The sequence below is a fragment of the Myxocyprinus asiaticus genome, chromosome 23 (assembly GCF_019703515.2).
Source record: "Myxocyprinus asiaticus isolate MX2 ecotype Aquarium Trade chromosome 23, UBuf_Myxa_2, whole genome shotgun sequence".
NCBI classification, from domain to species: domain Eukaryota; kingdom Metazoa; phylum Chordata; class Actinopteri; order Cypriniformes; family Catostomidae; genus Myxocyprinus; species Myxocyprinus asiaticus.
In genome coordinates, this window is record NC_059366.1 from 37,790,760 (window position 1) to 37,803,797 (window position 13,038).

The 13,038-nt window shown below is 40.1% G+C and overlaps 1 protein-coding gene across 1 annotated transcript in view; it reads left to right on the forward strand.

The window, feature by feature from the left end:
- Positions 1-13,038, forward strand: part of LOC127414072 (collagen alpha-1(XIX) chain) — a 71,350-nt gene that overhangs the window by 56,999 nt on the left and 1,313 nt on the right. Inside the window, exons 9-10 of the mRNA XM_051651788.1 lie at positions 2,371-2,424; positions 10,845-10,880. Coding sequence (XP_051507748.1) covers positions 2,371-2,424; positions 10,845-10,880 — 90 coding nt within the window. The remainder of the gene's footprint in view (positions 1-2,370; positions 2,425-10,844; positions 10,881-13,038) is intronic.

Here is a 13,038-nt window from a genome sequence, read left to right on the forward strand (position 1 = left end):
TGAGCACCCTGAAATGCATTTACAGCAGGGACACTAACAGAATAAACCTTTTCCCTGGGAGGAGATACACACAACTTTGAGCGTTCGAGGCATGAAGAATGGCAAACTTGACTCGATAGTGGACTCTGCTTCATCAGTAAATACTTTAGCGGGCTTTGGCTGGTCAGAAGTACGGTCCTCTGAGCGGCGCCGATACGAACCCCAAAAAGCCCACGTGAACCATGAAACGGGCGAGGTAAAACACCTTGCATCTCCTGATAGAATCCCAATAGAATAATGGCAACGACGAAGCACATCTCGCGTTGGTTCGCCATCACTCAGTTGGGGAATATTCTCTTTTTTCAGCCCCCTCGTTCTGCGGCCAGGCTCACCGGTCCATGCATGATCCCATCAGCCATGAGCAGCGCTTCAAATGGGGAGTGGAGAGAGAGGTCATGTGCATTCTCCCAGAATGACACAGAAAAAACAATAGGGACAATAGGGACAAAGTGGCCCATTTTGTTTTCTTACCATCCAACGACGAATTCTCTCATACAGCATTTTTTAATGGCAACAGCTCACAACGCGCATGGTCTCTCGCACGCATTGTTCATCAGAAAATGGCCAGCATGCCCGACGAGACTCACACTTTCGCACAGTGGGAGGGTGACAAACACAAGGAAGATTCTGGTCTCCATTTGCACTCCTATCTTCTCAGACACAAAGCCGGAATCTGAAATGTCTCCAGCACACGGAGCTCCAAATCTGGAGGCCGTAGAACTGGAACAAGTGGGGAAATGCCTCATGGTGAGAAATTGCGAGCCTCGACGAAAAAAACACATTGAATTTGCTCTGAAATTATGCTGTTTCAACTACGTCCTTACGTGTTGGCTGCTCAAAAGGGAGAAAAACAATCCTCGCTTCGATGTGAGTCACTAGAAACCAACACGGGCTTAGACAATTCGTGCACTGAAGAACAGAATATCTCGATGTCACAAAAGCGAGCACCTTTATGGAGTCCATGACATAGGTCCCTAGGGGGCGTCACTTAAGTGCCATCAGCCAATAAATTGGCGTGGATGTATAAGGGCTTCAGACAGTGTCCGATAGCGATCATACGCAGCTCGAGTTCCACGAAAGGGAACTTTTTTAGATGTTAAAAAGTGCAGTTCCACATATGAATGAAAGCTTGCAGTTATAACATTTGCAAGTAGTTTAATTTATATTAATGATCTGTTAAGCATTATCAAATGTTACATTCATTATTTAACATTATCATGTACATTATCTCATATTTCTAAATATTTGAATATACATTAACTAATGATCATCTGTTAAGCATTATACAATGTTTGTTAATAATTTATTAATGAAAGTTATTATAAAGTGTTACAATCAATTGATATTTCAATATTTAATAGAGAGTTAATTAGATATTCACTGGAGCCAACACAGTAACAGAATTGTATATCATAATGAAGTAAATGAAAATATCTATGATTAAACATTGAAATGTATTAATTTGAAGGGTTTTAAATCATGCAAGTCGTTCATTTTGGCATCTGGCTAATTTCGCAAGCTTCTACAAAGTGACAGATGAATTTGTGGTAATATACTGTAGAGTTTGATTGGAGTGACCTTTGATGTTAAAGTGACCTTTGATATCAACAACAAAAGAAAATGGAAAGTGTTTTCTCTTCTCTTTCAAAAGTTGATAAGCCAATATATTTTGCTATACTAATTATGAATGATTATATTTAAAGTTTTTTTCGCTGCTGAACACGACTCTATAAGAAGAGACTGATGGATCAACGTAATGACCCACCAGTTTGGAATCACTGTTTTAGACAAACACATTTTTTTTCTCCCTGCAATACTTTGATCAAATATACACATTTTTGGAAGTTGCATTCAAAATCCACTAGGATAGAAATAATGGATTTGAATGCAAACTCTTAACTTCAATATATTGTAGGTAAAAAAAAAGTGTTTGAATGTGTTTGAATGTGCAACACTTCTGTGTGCGCTTGGGGTGTGCAATTTCTGCTAATCGTCTATCTTTCACCAAAAAAAAAAAAAAAAGGAAAAAAAGCACAGACTTGAATGTAAGAGATTTGTCATTTAAATTAGGCCAGCTCAACACCTTAAGACTCTTGTTCTTGCTGTCAGAGAGATAAGCCACAGCGGTTCACTGCACACTCCCTAGACTTACAGCATGATTTTTGCTAAAAGATTACTGGAATGGCTCCCTGCTGAATTCATAACGAGAGGGAAGTCAAACTGATACATTGTCCACTGGCCGGTAAGACTTAACCCTAAGTAGTCTTGTCAGAATGCTGCCATGAAATAGACTCAGTCTTAAACCATCTTCTGTCTCTTGTGTCATCACAGGGGTTGAAAGGGGATCCTGGACCTCAAGGCCCACCTGGTGCCAAAGGTGATAAAGTAAGTCACCCAGCCAGTTTGATTTACTGTAATAACCATTTTTACACACTGTATCACATACAGAGTGTCTCTTATCATAGGACTGTTTTTTTTTCTTTCATAGATACTGTATACACACTAGGGCTGCAACGGTACACAAAATGCATGGTTCAGTACATACCTCGGTTTTGGGGTCACAGTTCGGTACGATTTCTCCACATCAGGGAAAACAAATAATTTTTCTTTGAATTATTTATTTTAAAACATAAAATTATATAAACTCAGCAAAAAAAGAAACATCCTCTCACTTTCAACTGCTTTTATTGTCAGCACATTTAACATGTGTAAATATTTGTATGACCATAAAAAGATTCAACAACTAAGACATAAACTGAACAAGTTTCACAGACATGTGACTCACAGAAAATAATGTGTCCCTGAACAAAGGGAGGGTCAAAATCAAAAGTAACAGTCAGTATCTGGTGTGGCCATCAGCTACATTAAGTACTGCAGTGCATCTCCTCCTCATGAACTGCACCAGATTTGCCAGTTCTTGCTGTGAGATGTTACCTCACTCTTCCACCAAGGCACTTGCAAGTTCCCGGACATTTCTGGGGGGAATAGCCCTAGCCCTCACCCTCTGATCCAACAGGTCTCAGACATGCTCAATGAGACTGAGATCCGGGCTCTTCGCTGGCCATGGCAGAACACTGGCATTCCTGTCTTGCAGGAAATCATGCACAGAACGAGCAGTATGGCTGGTGGCATTGTCATGCTGGAAGGTCATGTCTGGATGAGCCTGCAGGAAGGGTACCACATGAGGGAGGAGGATGTCTTCCCTATAACACACAGCGTTGAGATTGCCTGCAATGACAACAAGCTCAGTCCGATGATGCTGTGACACATCGCCCCAGACCATGACGGACCCTCCACCTCCAAATCGATCCTGCTCCAGAGTACAGGCCTCAGTGTAACGCTCACTCCTTTGATGATAAACACGATAAACATTCTTATTGTAAAGGCTTATTTATACATGACTGCACTATTTCTTAAAAATTAATTACAATGCAAAGCTAAAGAGCCTCTTATATGCACATTGTATAAAACAAATAATAATAAAAGTTTTAAAAAAAAGTGCAATTATAATAATTGTAACAAAATTAAGACATTAGCAGTGCAGATTTCTGTCTTTTGCCTTTCAGCTCACCACTTGTTCTTATCACTCAATTTTCAAGGTATTTTTATTTTTTTCCCAGGAAATTCAGAATATCCACATTATCAGAGGAGTGTGGATCTGTTAGCATTGACAGTGTCACCTGCTGGACAATTACAGCGCATGTTTGTTTATATAGAGCGGGCACTACAGAATTGCTGAAATGCATTCTTGTAGGAACTTTTTAACCAGGCTCAAACAGATGCTTAAATCCTGTGTTCTCGACAACTGAGTATGGTTGCATATCTGCCACAAGAAATACTCCTATGGCATTTGTTATCGCTTTAGCCCTGTCTGATCTTAAAATGAAAAGCTTCTTGAACGCCGTGGCGAGACTAACTTGCACAGGCTGTTTATGATTTGCTCCCATAAGCTCAAGTTACACGTGGATGATGTCGCCGCAAACGAGTCATCATGATAGATGTGCTTCCTGAGACATACCCGACTTCGGTGAAACAGAGCCGACACGCAGCCTTCATCCTGTTCACTACTTGTTGGCCAGTATTACTGTAGTTTACTGCGAAACCATAATGCTCCCAAACAGCAGATTACAGAGACAGCGGTGGGTCTTCAAACTGTGGCTTATTTAAGTCTGACATATTTATATTTTGTTTTGGAAAAATAGTGAGCTAGCTAGTATAAACTTCACATGCATTTATCTGATCAACAGTTTTTAAGTGTACCATGTGATGCTCTGTTCTGTTAAGTTTTGGTTCCATGCAGTCCAGTATTGCTCCGCAATCTTTTTTCATTTTAGTTCTATGCTGTTATGATTAAATGGCCAGTCTAGTTTGGGTAAACCATAACAAAGGTAAAGGAATCCTTTATGAATAAAGGAATCCTGAAGTCCTGTCGCCTGTTCTCAAACACACACTGAAACGGATATCAAAATAATGAATTATTTACAAAACAAATTAAAGGGAAGCAGCAGAAACTGGCCAAAACAATAAACAAAACAGAACTAAGAGGGAAAAGTCTTACCTGATGTTTAAAAAGAAAAATTAAATGAACAAGAAATGCTTGCCTCCCTCACTGGCCATACACAGGAGAAAAAGTAGTTAAAATGAAATAGCATCCACCTCACTACAAAAGCTCCCAATAGTAGCTAACAACTTTAAGCGATACAACAATACCAATTAACACCTTTATACAAAGCTTAATAGCTATACAACAGGTCACAAGACACAAAGTAGCTCAGCATGTCTGAGACAGGAGAGGGGAATTCAGAGAATGGCATTCCCTATCTGTCACTCACTCGACGTTGTGTCGATGTAGTGACACTAGGGGTCGCTCTTTGGAGCCACAAACACCTATGATCTTTGAGAAAAGGCCAATGGGAATTGGCGAGTGGAATTTGCATGCCACTCCCCCGGACGTACATTTTTCTTCGGAGCCGAACGGGTGTTGAGCAGCGAGTTCCACTGCCGTTCCATTCACCTCGCAGACGAGAAGCGTATGCTGTTGGATATATGGCGCATTTCAGCTGCTTTCTCCCCATCATGCATGAATAATGCAGAGTACGACCCTGGACAGCTGAGGGGGTGTATATTCTAACAAAGAGTACATTTTCCTCTAAAAGAGTGTGCGCTGATGGAGAGCATATTTTTAAAGATGACTTTCCATCTATGTGTAGTTCCTGGATGTGGTAGCTATCTCTCCGCCTCTGATGGCCACGAGTGCTGTTTCACGTGTCTGGGCCATAGTCACGTTGAGGCAGCATTCTTGGATGGTTCATGTTCTCACTGCGAGAACATGACCATTGGCAACGCTGCGGTTCACCTGGCACCCGCCCGTGTTCAGAGGTGTCCGTTTCACCTCAGTGAAGGGCGAGAACGCCACTGCCCTGCATGCGGAAATCGCGATCCTTCTGCAGAAGGATGCGATAGAGCCTGTCCCTCCAGCCTTGATGAAGAAGGGGTTCTACAGCCCCTAATTCATCGTGCCAAAGAAAGCCGGTGGGTTGCGGCCAATCTTAGACCTGTGAGTGCTGAACCGGGCCCTGCACAGACTCCCGTTCAAGATGCTGACTCAGAAGTGCATTATGTCATGCGTCCAGCATCAAGATTGGTTTGTGGCTTTACCTCAGCACAGACCCTTTCTGCAATTTGCTTTCGAGGGCCGGCCATATCAGTATAAGGTCCTCCCCTTTGGTCTGTCCCTGTCGCCTCGCATCTTCACGAAAGTCTCAGAGGCAGCCCTTGCCCCACCAAGGGAAGTGGGCATTCGCATCCTCAATTATCTCGACGACTGGCTGATTCTAGCTCACTCTCCAGACCTGTTGTGTGTGCACAGGGACCTGGTGCTCAGGCACCTCAGCCGGTTGGGGCTTTGGGTCAACTGGGAAAAGAGCAAGCTCTCCCCGGTTCAGAGCATCTCTTTTCTCGGGATGGAGTTAGACTTGGTCACTATGATAGCGCGCCTCTCGGATGAGCGTGTGCAGTCGGTGCTGAACTGCCTGAAGTCATTCAGGCGGAGAACAGCGGTCCCACTGAAACAGTTACAGAGACTCCTGGGACATATGGCATCCTCGGCGGCGGTCACGCCGCTCGGGTTGATGCATAAGAGACCGCTCTAGCACTTGCTTCAGACTCGAGTCCCGAGATGGGCATAGTGCCGCGGCGCGCATCGCGTGGCCATCACACTGATCTGCCGCCGCATGTTCAGCCCTTGGACAGACCTCGAATTTCTGCGGGCAGGAGTCCCCATAGAGCAAGTGTCCAGGCGTGTCGTTGTTAGGACAGATGCCTCCAAGTTAGGCTGGGGCACCGTAATTCGAAGTATTCGAAGCCGGACCTAGTACGTGTACTAGTAGGCCCTGTACTAGGGTAGGTGCTAGACATGTGCTGGTTACCTGTGGTAACCCCTTGTGACATATTTTCCACGGTATGTGCAAATCCGTGTCTCCCTTTGGCAGGGTCCTCCCCTGCCACTGGTCGCCGTGCTGTAGAATTCCTCCCCTCTGGGTTGGACCTACCCGACGTGAATACATATGGCCCCAGCTGAATTTTTTTTTTCACTTTGTGGGAGAAAAAAAAAGAGAGAAAAGGTCACGGCTGGCGCGGCCTGTCCTCATTGTAGAAATGTCTTGTCCCCCCCCCTGGGGTGTGAGGGACTGTGCGACGTTCTTGGTGCGTTGGGGGAGGCTTTGTGCAGACCGGATGCACCTGCTATTAGGCACACAGCGGCTTACCTGCTACTGCACCGTCAGTCCACATAACACAGTTCAGCTGGTTGTGGCATTTCGTATAGGGACTCCTAGTATCACTACATCGACACAACCTCGAGTGACAGTTAAGGAACATTTCCCAGCAGCTTTTATCCCCACAGCTCACAGCCAGACCAATCCAGGCACCTCTCGTTAGTGGTCTCACCTGGTATCATTAGAGTGATGGAGCGAGTGAGAGAGGAGACAGAAAACAGGGAAAACATATGCACACACAAAAGACATTCCCACCCCAAAATACACAACCAAAACAAAATGATATAAAATGCCCACTTGAATACATCTTAGGACGTAACATACGCGGTTTGTGTTTTTCGTTATATGTTGTTTTAATATTGGTTTCACGCATGCTAAGATATGTAATCATTCGTGTGACTGCGTGTACCGTACCGAAGGCCCTGTATCTGTTCGTTTCGGCACGGATACATGCACTGTTGCAGCCATAATATATACTGCATATACTCATAGAAAGACACACTTGTTGCTGATATTTACCCATGTTTCAAATGTGGGTAATTCTTAGCGAATGGTGCCATTTGTGCCTTAGAATTTTAGATTTTTGACTAGGGTTATAACTGCCATAGACATTTGGGGATGAAGTGCCTCTTACAATTGGACATTTTTTACCTATTACTCACAATCTCAAATATGTGGTAAAGCCTTGTAAAATACAAATAGTTATTTATCATTATTAACCATTAGTCTAACCCTAAAAGTCTACTGTATATTATTTCATCCCTCTCTTAGTAAGGAATTGATATAATTTGAGTAGAACAGAAACAAATCTGGTGTAATAAATCACACAATGTAAAAACAATAACCCATTAAATGTTTCTATTTCATGTTTGTGCCAACCCTGTTGCATTCAAAATGTTTCAGTGTTGAAGATCAGTGTAAAGAGATGTCTAATAACTGCCTTAGCTTGCAAATGCTGTATAATTGCACCACACCACATTTTTACAGTCAGTATTCTTTTGCTCATTTAAAATGGAATGGTGATGAATGAGGACATGCATTCAATTTAAAGAAAATATTTATTTTGCATTTCACACTCAAATCTACTAAATAATGTGGCTATGTTCAGTGCTCTGTTATTATATCAAAAGTAAGTCATGGTGACACAAATGGGGTACAAATAACACAGTTTTTCAAGAATGGCCCATAATTAAAACAGACTGAACATGCTATGTGCACAAAGTCAAAATCCATATACTCATATTTTAGCATCAACATCAAACTATGTTCTTCCATGAGCCTTAGATTGTTTAGTAAATATTTTAATGTAAAACAACATTTCCGCTTCGAGTCAACACAGGCTTGCCACTAACTGTTTGAGTCACTTATTGGTTGCAGAATAGAAAGGTTTATTTAGAGATGTGCTTTTTTACACAATGGACTTGATTTACTAAAATCCTTTTAAGTAGCATGACCACTGATTGGATGAGGAAATATTTCTATATCCAATCATTGATCATGTTGCATATATTGCTTGTGCTGAGTGTAGCATGTGGTAAATGCCTCAGTAAATCAGGCACATGGAATGCCGTTCGATTTTGTGGGATGGACTGCATATTTTATTGCTGGAAGTCAAAGGAACCATCTGACATATACTGTATAAGTGACAGGAAAACACCATAACGTATGAAGACACGCAAGCAATCAAGAAAATCAAATGGGTCTTGTAATGCTAAATGATGTGGGTTAAAGGGTTAGTTCATCCAAAAATGTTAATTCTGCTGTCCTTTATTTAAGGAAGAAAGATATGCATGTTTGGAACTAGATGAGGGTGAGTAAATAATGACAGAATTTGTATTTTGGTTGAACTGTCCCTTTAAATAAAAGGTTAAGATGAAGTGTGCAATTTTTGTGCCACTAGCATCACCAAATGGAACTGCAAAAATAATCACTGTTTTCAAACAGATTTTAGAAAAATTCCCAGCTTCCATTGGGTTTACAAACAGATAGTCCCATGCCAGAATCATTCCATTGGTCGAGCCAATGTTGCTGTGTCATTCTGGGTGGACTGCTCAAACAAAAAGAGCAATGTTTTGATAGTGCCACACTATTACACTTTAGGTGAAATCAACCTACAATTGGCTTACTTTGTTGACTCAGAGAAAGTAATCATTTTTAAATAAATTTTGACTTGTCCCTCAGTTTGTAAAAAGCAGCAAAGATCATGTTTACACACACAATAGAGCAAGACATTATTAAAAGCAGAAATGTGCAAAAAAAAAAAAAAATGTTTAAACCGTAAAGTTCAGAAAGTAATGAATATTATATATTATATTGTATATTTCAATATTTATACTAGTGCAATGTCTTGCCCCATAGACTTCCATTGTATCAAAATTTCCAGCTCATCCAGACAGAAACTTACAACAGGAGCGATGCTCCTATTAAACAATGCAGAACAAGGTAAAGAACTTCCCTTTCTGAAATTTGACATACGCATACATGCGAGTAGTCCACAGCGGGACTTCTTTTCAAACAATAGAGCCAATGTTATGCGCTAATTAGCTGCTATATTACCCGTTGTCTTTGACATTTCTTTCTCCCATATTGGATTTCTTTGTTTGCCTGCGCTTGCATGTAATTGTCAATGCTGTGTTTTCAAGCCTTGAAGTTCTAATGAGCTCCTCTGCGTTACAGATTCTTTTTTTATCTCATCTCACAGTCAGACAGAGGGAGGGTGGGATGGCGGAAAACCGTTAGTTTGGATTGAAACTGACAGTTGGAAAAACACGTCATGCTCCTCAAACAAACAATGACTGTGAATATCTTCAAACAGGCCATCTTTAGGTGTTCACCTATTTATGTCCCTGCAAAACTTTGATGCTGAGTCTTTGTTTTTGAGGATTTCAATTTAATTTATGGAAGGCTTTGTCTGTTTTTGCCAAGGTTTTTGAGTGATGCTATGTTTCACCATGTTCTCTTAGACTTAAACTTTCATAAACTGTTACTTCTGATCCTAATATGTGGTTACTGCCCTGCAGAGTACCAACATTTATTTGTTGTTGCTAATGCAAAGCCGAACTTAAAATGTGTTACGTTTCTTTAAACCTGTTAGAGTAAGTTCGAATAGATAACCGATGAAATTCTAGAAATAACAAAACATAACCCCTGATATTTCTCTTTGAAACAAAATATGTTTGCGTGAAACATACTGTATATTCAACACGTTACGTGGTGGAAAGTCTGCGAAAAAATGCCTAATAATGGCCTTAACTACAATATATCATCACATTTTTCAGTCAGTGTTTTCACATTTTTTACAAAAAAAGGGTTCGCTGATTTAGGGATCAGTTTTTTCCTCCAAAAACATAAAGATGTTTAAAAAGATAAGAGTGGCTGACAAGCTCCACAAAAAAAAAAAAAAAAAGTAGTCCATGTAACTTGTGTGTAATATTTAAAGTCTTCTGATACTATACTGTATGGAGGATGGAGGCTCAAAGTACAGCTTTTAATGAACAAGAACAAGAACAAGAACAAGAACAAGAACAAGAACAAGAACAAGAACAAGAACAAGAACAAGAACAAGAACAAGAACAAGAACAAGAACAAGAACAAGAACAAGAACAAGAACAAGAACAAGAACAAGAGGACCCAGGTACAGAACATGACAATACATGTAAAGACTGACAAAAGAAACAGGGAAAACAAGGGCTTAAATACACAGGGGCAAACAAGGGAATGAGGAACACCTGTGGAAACAATCGGGGAAAACCAATCATAAAATGAAACTACAAAAGGACTACAAACTAACAGGAAACAGGAACATGGGAACTAAACAAGAATTTCAACATAAAAGTCAATGCAAAAAACAGGGAATATGTGACATATACGTTAGCTTTGTGTGAGAAACAGATTGAAATGTGTTCTTTAGTTCATTGTGTGCCTATATTTTCACAGTTCTCATATTTTGCTAATGAAATGCAGTGGTTTTGATTTTGTTTTCATTCGTACTGTTATCTCTCTTCTGTATTGATCATCTCTGTCTTGTAGGGGGAACCTGGCCCGCCAGGTCTAGAAAATCTTGCGGTGAGTATCTTACTCCACACTACAACAACACTGCATGCCATCTCACAGTTCTGCATGACACTCACAGTTTATACACTTTTTAATTGAGACCCAGATGAAGTGTCACACAGCGGCACATCCTAAGCTCTGAGATCAGATTTATGGAGAGTCTTTGCTGAGGTTTGGAATTACGAGATGGTGAAACTACTTCTTGCTGGCACAGATGTGTGGAAATGTGCTCAGACTGAGTGTTGCATGACAATCTGTATCCAGTAAAAGAGGCTGGTGAGCTGAGGGCAAAGTTGAGAGAAAGTAAACCTATTGGTTTTTACACCCTAGCATGCCCTATTATCTGGTTTTAACCTACTACCCCTGATAAGCAGTACACCCAAGAGCTGCCCGAGACACACCCTACCTTATAATGCAACACTAACTCATGCTGTCAACCTGAAATCAAAATCGACCCCATTTACTCTCTTAAAGGGATAGTTCACCCAAAAATGTGGAACTCTGTGGATCACTAAAGGAGAAGTTCTGAAGAATGTTAAGAGTGCTGTTCTATAAAATTAAAGTGGAAGGGGACCAAGGGCTGTTATGATCCAATCGGACAAAAAAAGCACCATAAAGGTAGTCAGTATGTACTATATTCCCAGTCTTCTGAAGCTATATGACAGAACCAATATTTAAATCATTATTCACTGAAAATCTTGCTTTCACCATCCACTTTCATTGTATGGAACAGAGCAGCTTGGACTTCTTCTATAAATAACTATTTTTGTGTTCCACAGATGACAAAGTGTGTAAATGATGACAGAGTTTTCATTTTTTGGTGTACTATTCCTTAAACCCTGACAATAAAACCAATCAAAAGGCAAGGGAGAGTCAATGAATTCCAAGAAATTCTCAGTCAGGGGCAGCTTACTGCAACATGGACAGACACAGTCTCTGCTGGTAGAGATCTAATTATTTTGCACATCATGTGGGGGACATGTCTGCCACTTCTCTTCAGACACCAGAGCAGAAAGTATGTTCTTGTGTTTGATGATACAGCACTTCAACACTCCTCTTTATGTCACCTAAACAGTAATGTAACTCAAGTGGAACTATATCAGGGTATTACAGTTATTTACTCATGCTAATTTTACATTTATGAGGACATGCTGGGATGCCAGGGATTCAAAAGCGAGAGCTGTTGATCGCCACTCTCTCCTGCAGTCAATAGTGTGCGGGACAAAAATAATTTTAACAAGCTTTGGTGGTTAAAAAGGAAAGTAATTTACTCACCCTCATGTTTTTCTAAATCTGTTTGACTTTCTTTCTTCTGTGGAACACAAAAGGAGATGTTAGGGAGTATGTTAGTCTTAGTCACCATTTACTCTCATTGCATTGTTTTTGCCCTATACAATGAGAGTGAGAAATCTGACAAAATTTAGTGAACTTTAGACGTAAAACAAGAAAAAAATATCTGCCAATGGGGTAAGGGGTAACTTGTTTTCCCTTTGAATTAACCCTTGTGATTCAATAAAAAAAAAGGTACTCCGAGGTCCTTAGAGGACAAAAATGTCTGCGTCAAAAAACTGCCAAAATAATATAATATGTTAATATTATTTTCCACTTTCAATGAGTTAATCTTTTTAACCAACATCAGTTATCATAACTACCAAATATTCATTTTCAGGATTTTAACCTTTTAAATGCCAGTTGTTTATATAATGCCACTGTTGTTTTTATGAAAAAAAAAAAAAAAAAAAAAATATATATATATATATATATTTTAATTATTATTTATTTTTTTTATTTTTTTTCCATATACAAATTGCTAAGGGGAATTTTTTTTGGGGGGGTCAGTGATTAGCAACAACACTGATTGTGATGCACTATTATTTTTTGTGCAGTGTCAGATTTTAAAAAAAATAAAAAAAACACTCAGGACCTTACAGGACAAAAATGTCCAAAAACTGCCATAAAAATATTATATATTAATATTATTTTCCACTTTCACTGACTTAGATTTTTTTTAACCAAGATCAGTCCTGATCATAACTACCAAATATTCATTCATTTTCAGGATTTTAACCCTTTAAATGCCAGTTTGTTTACATAATGCCACTGTTCTTTTTTACACACACACACATACAAAACACACTCTGACATCCATACCAACACACCCACACAATTT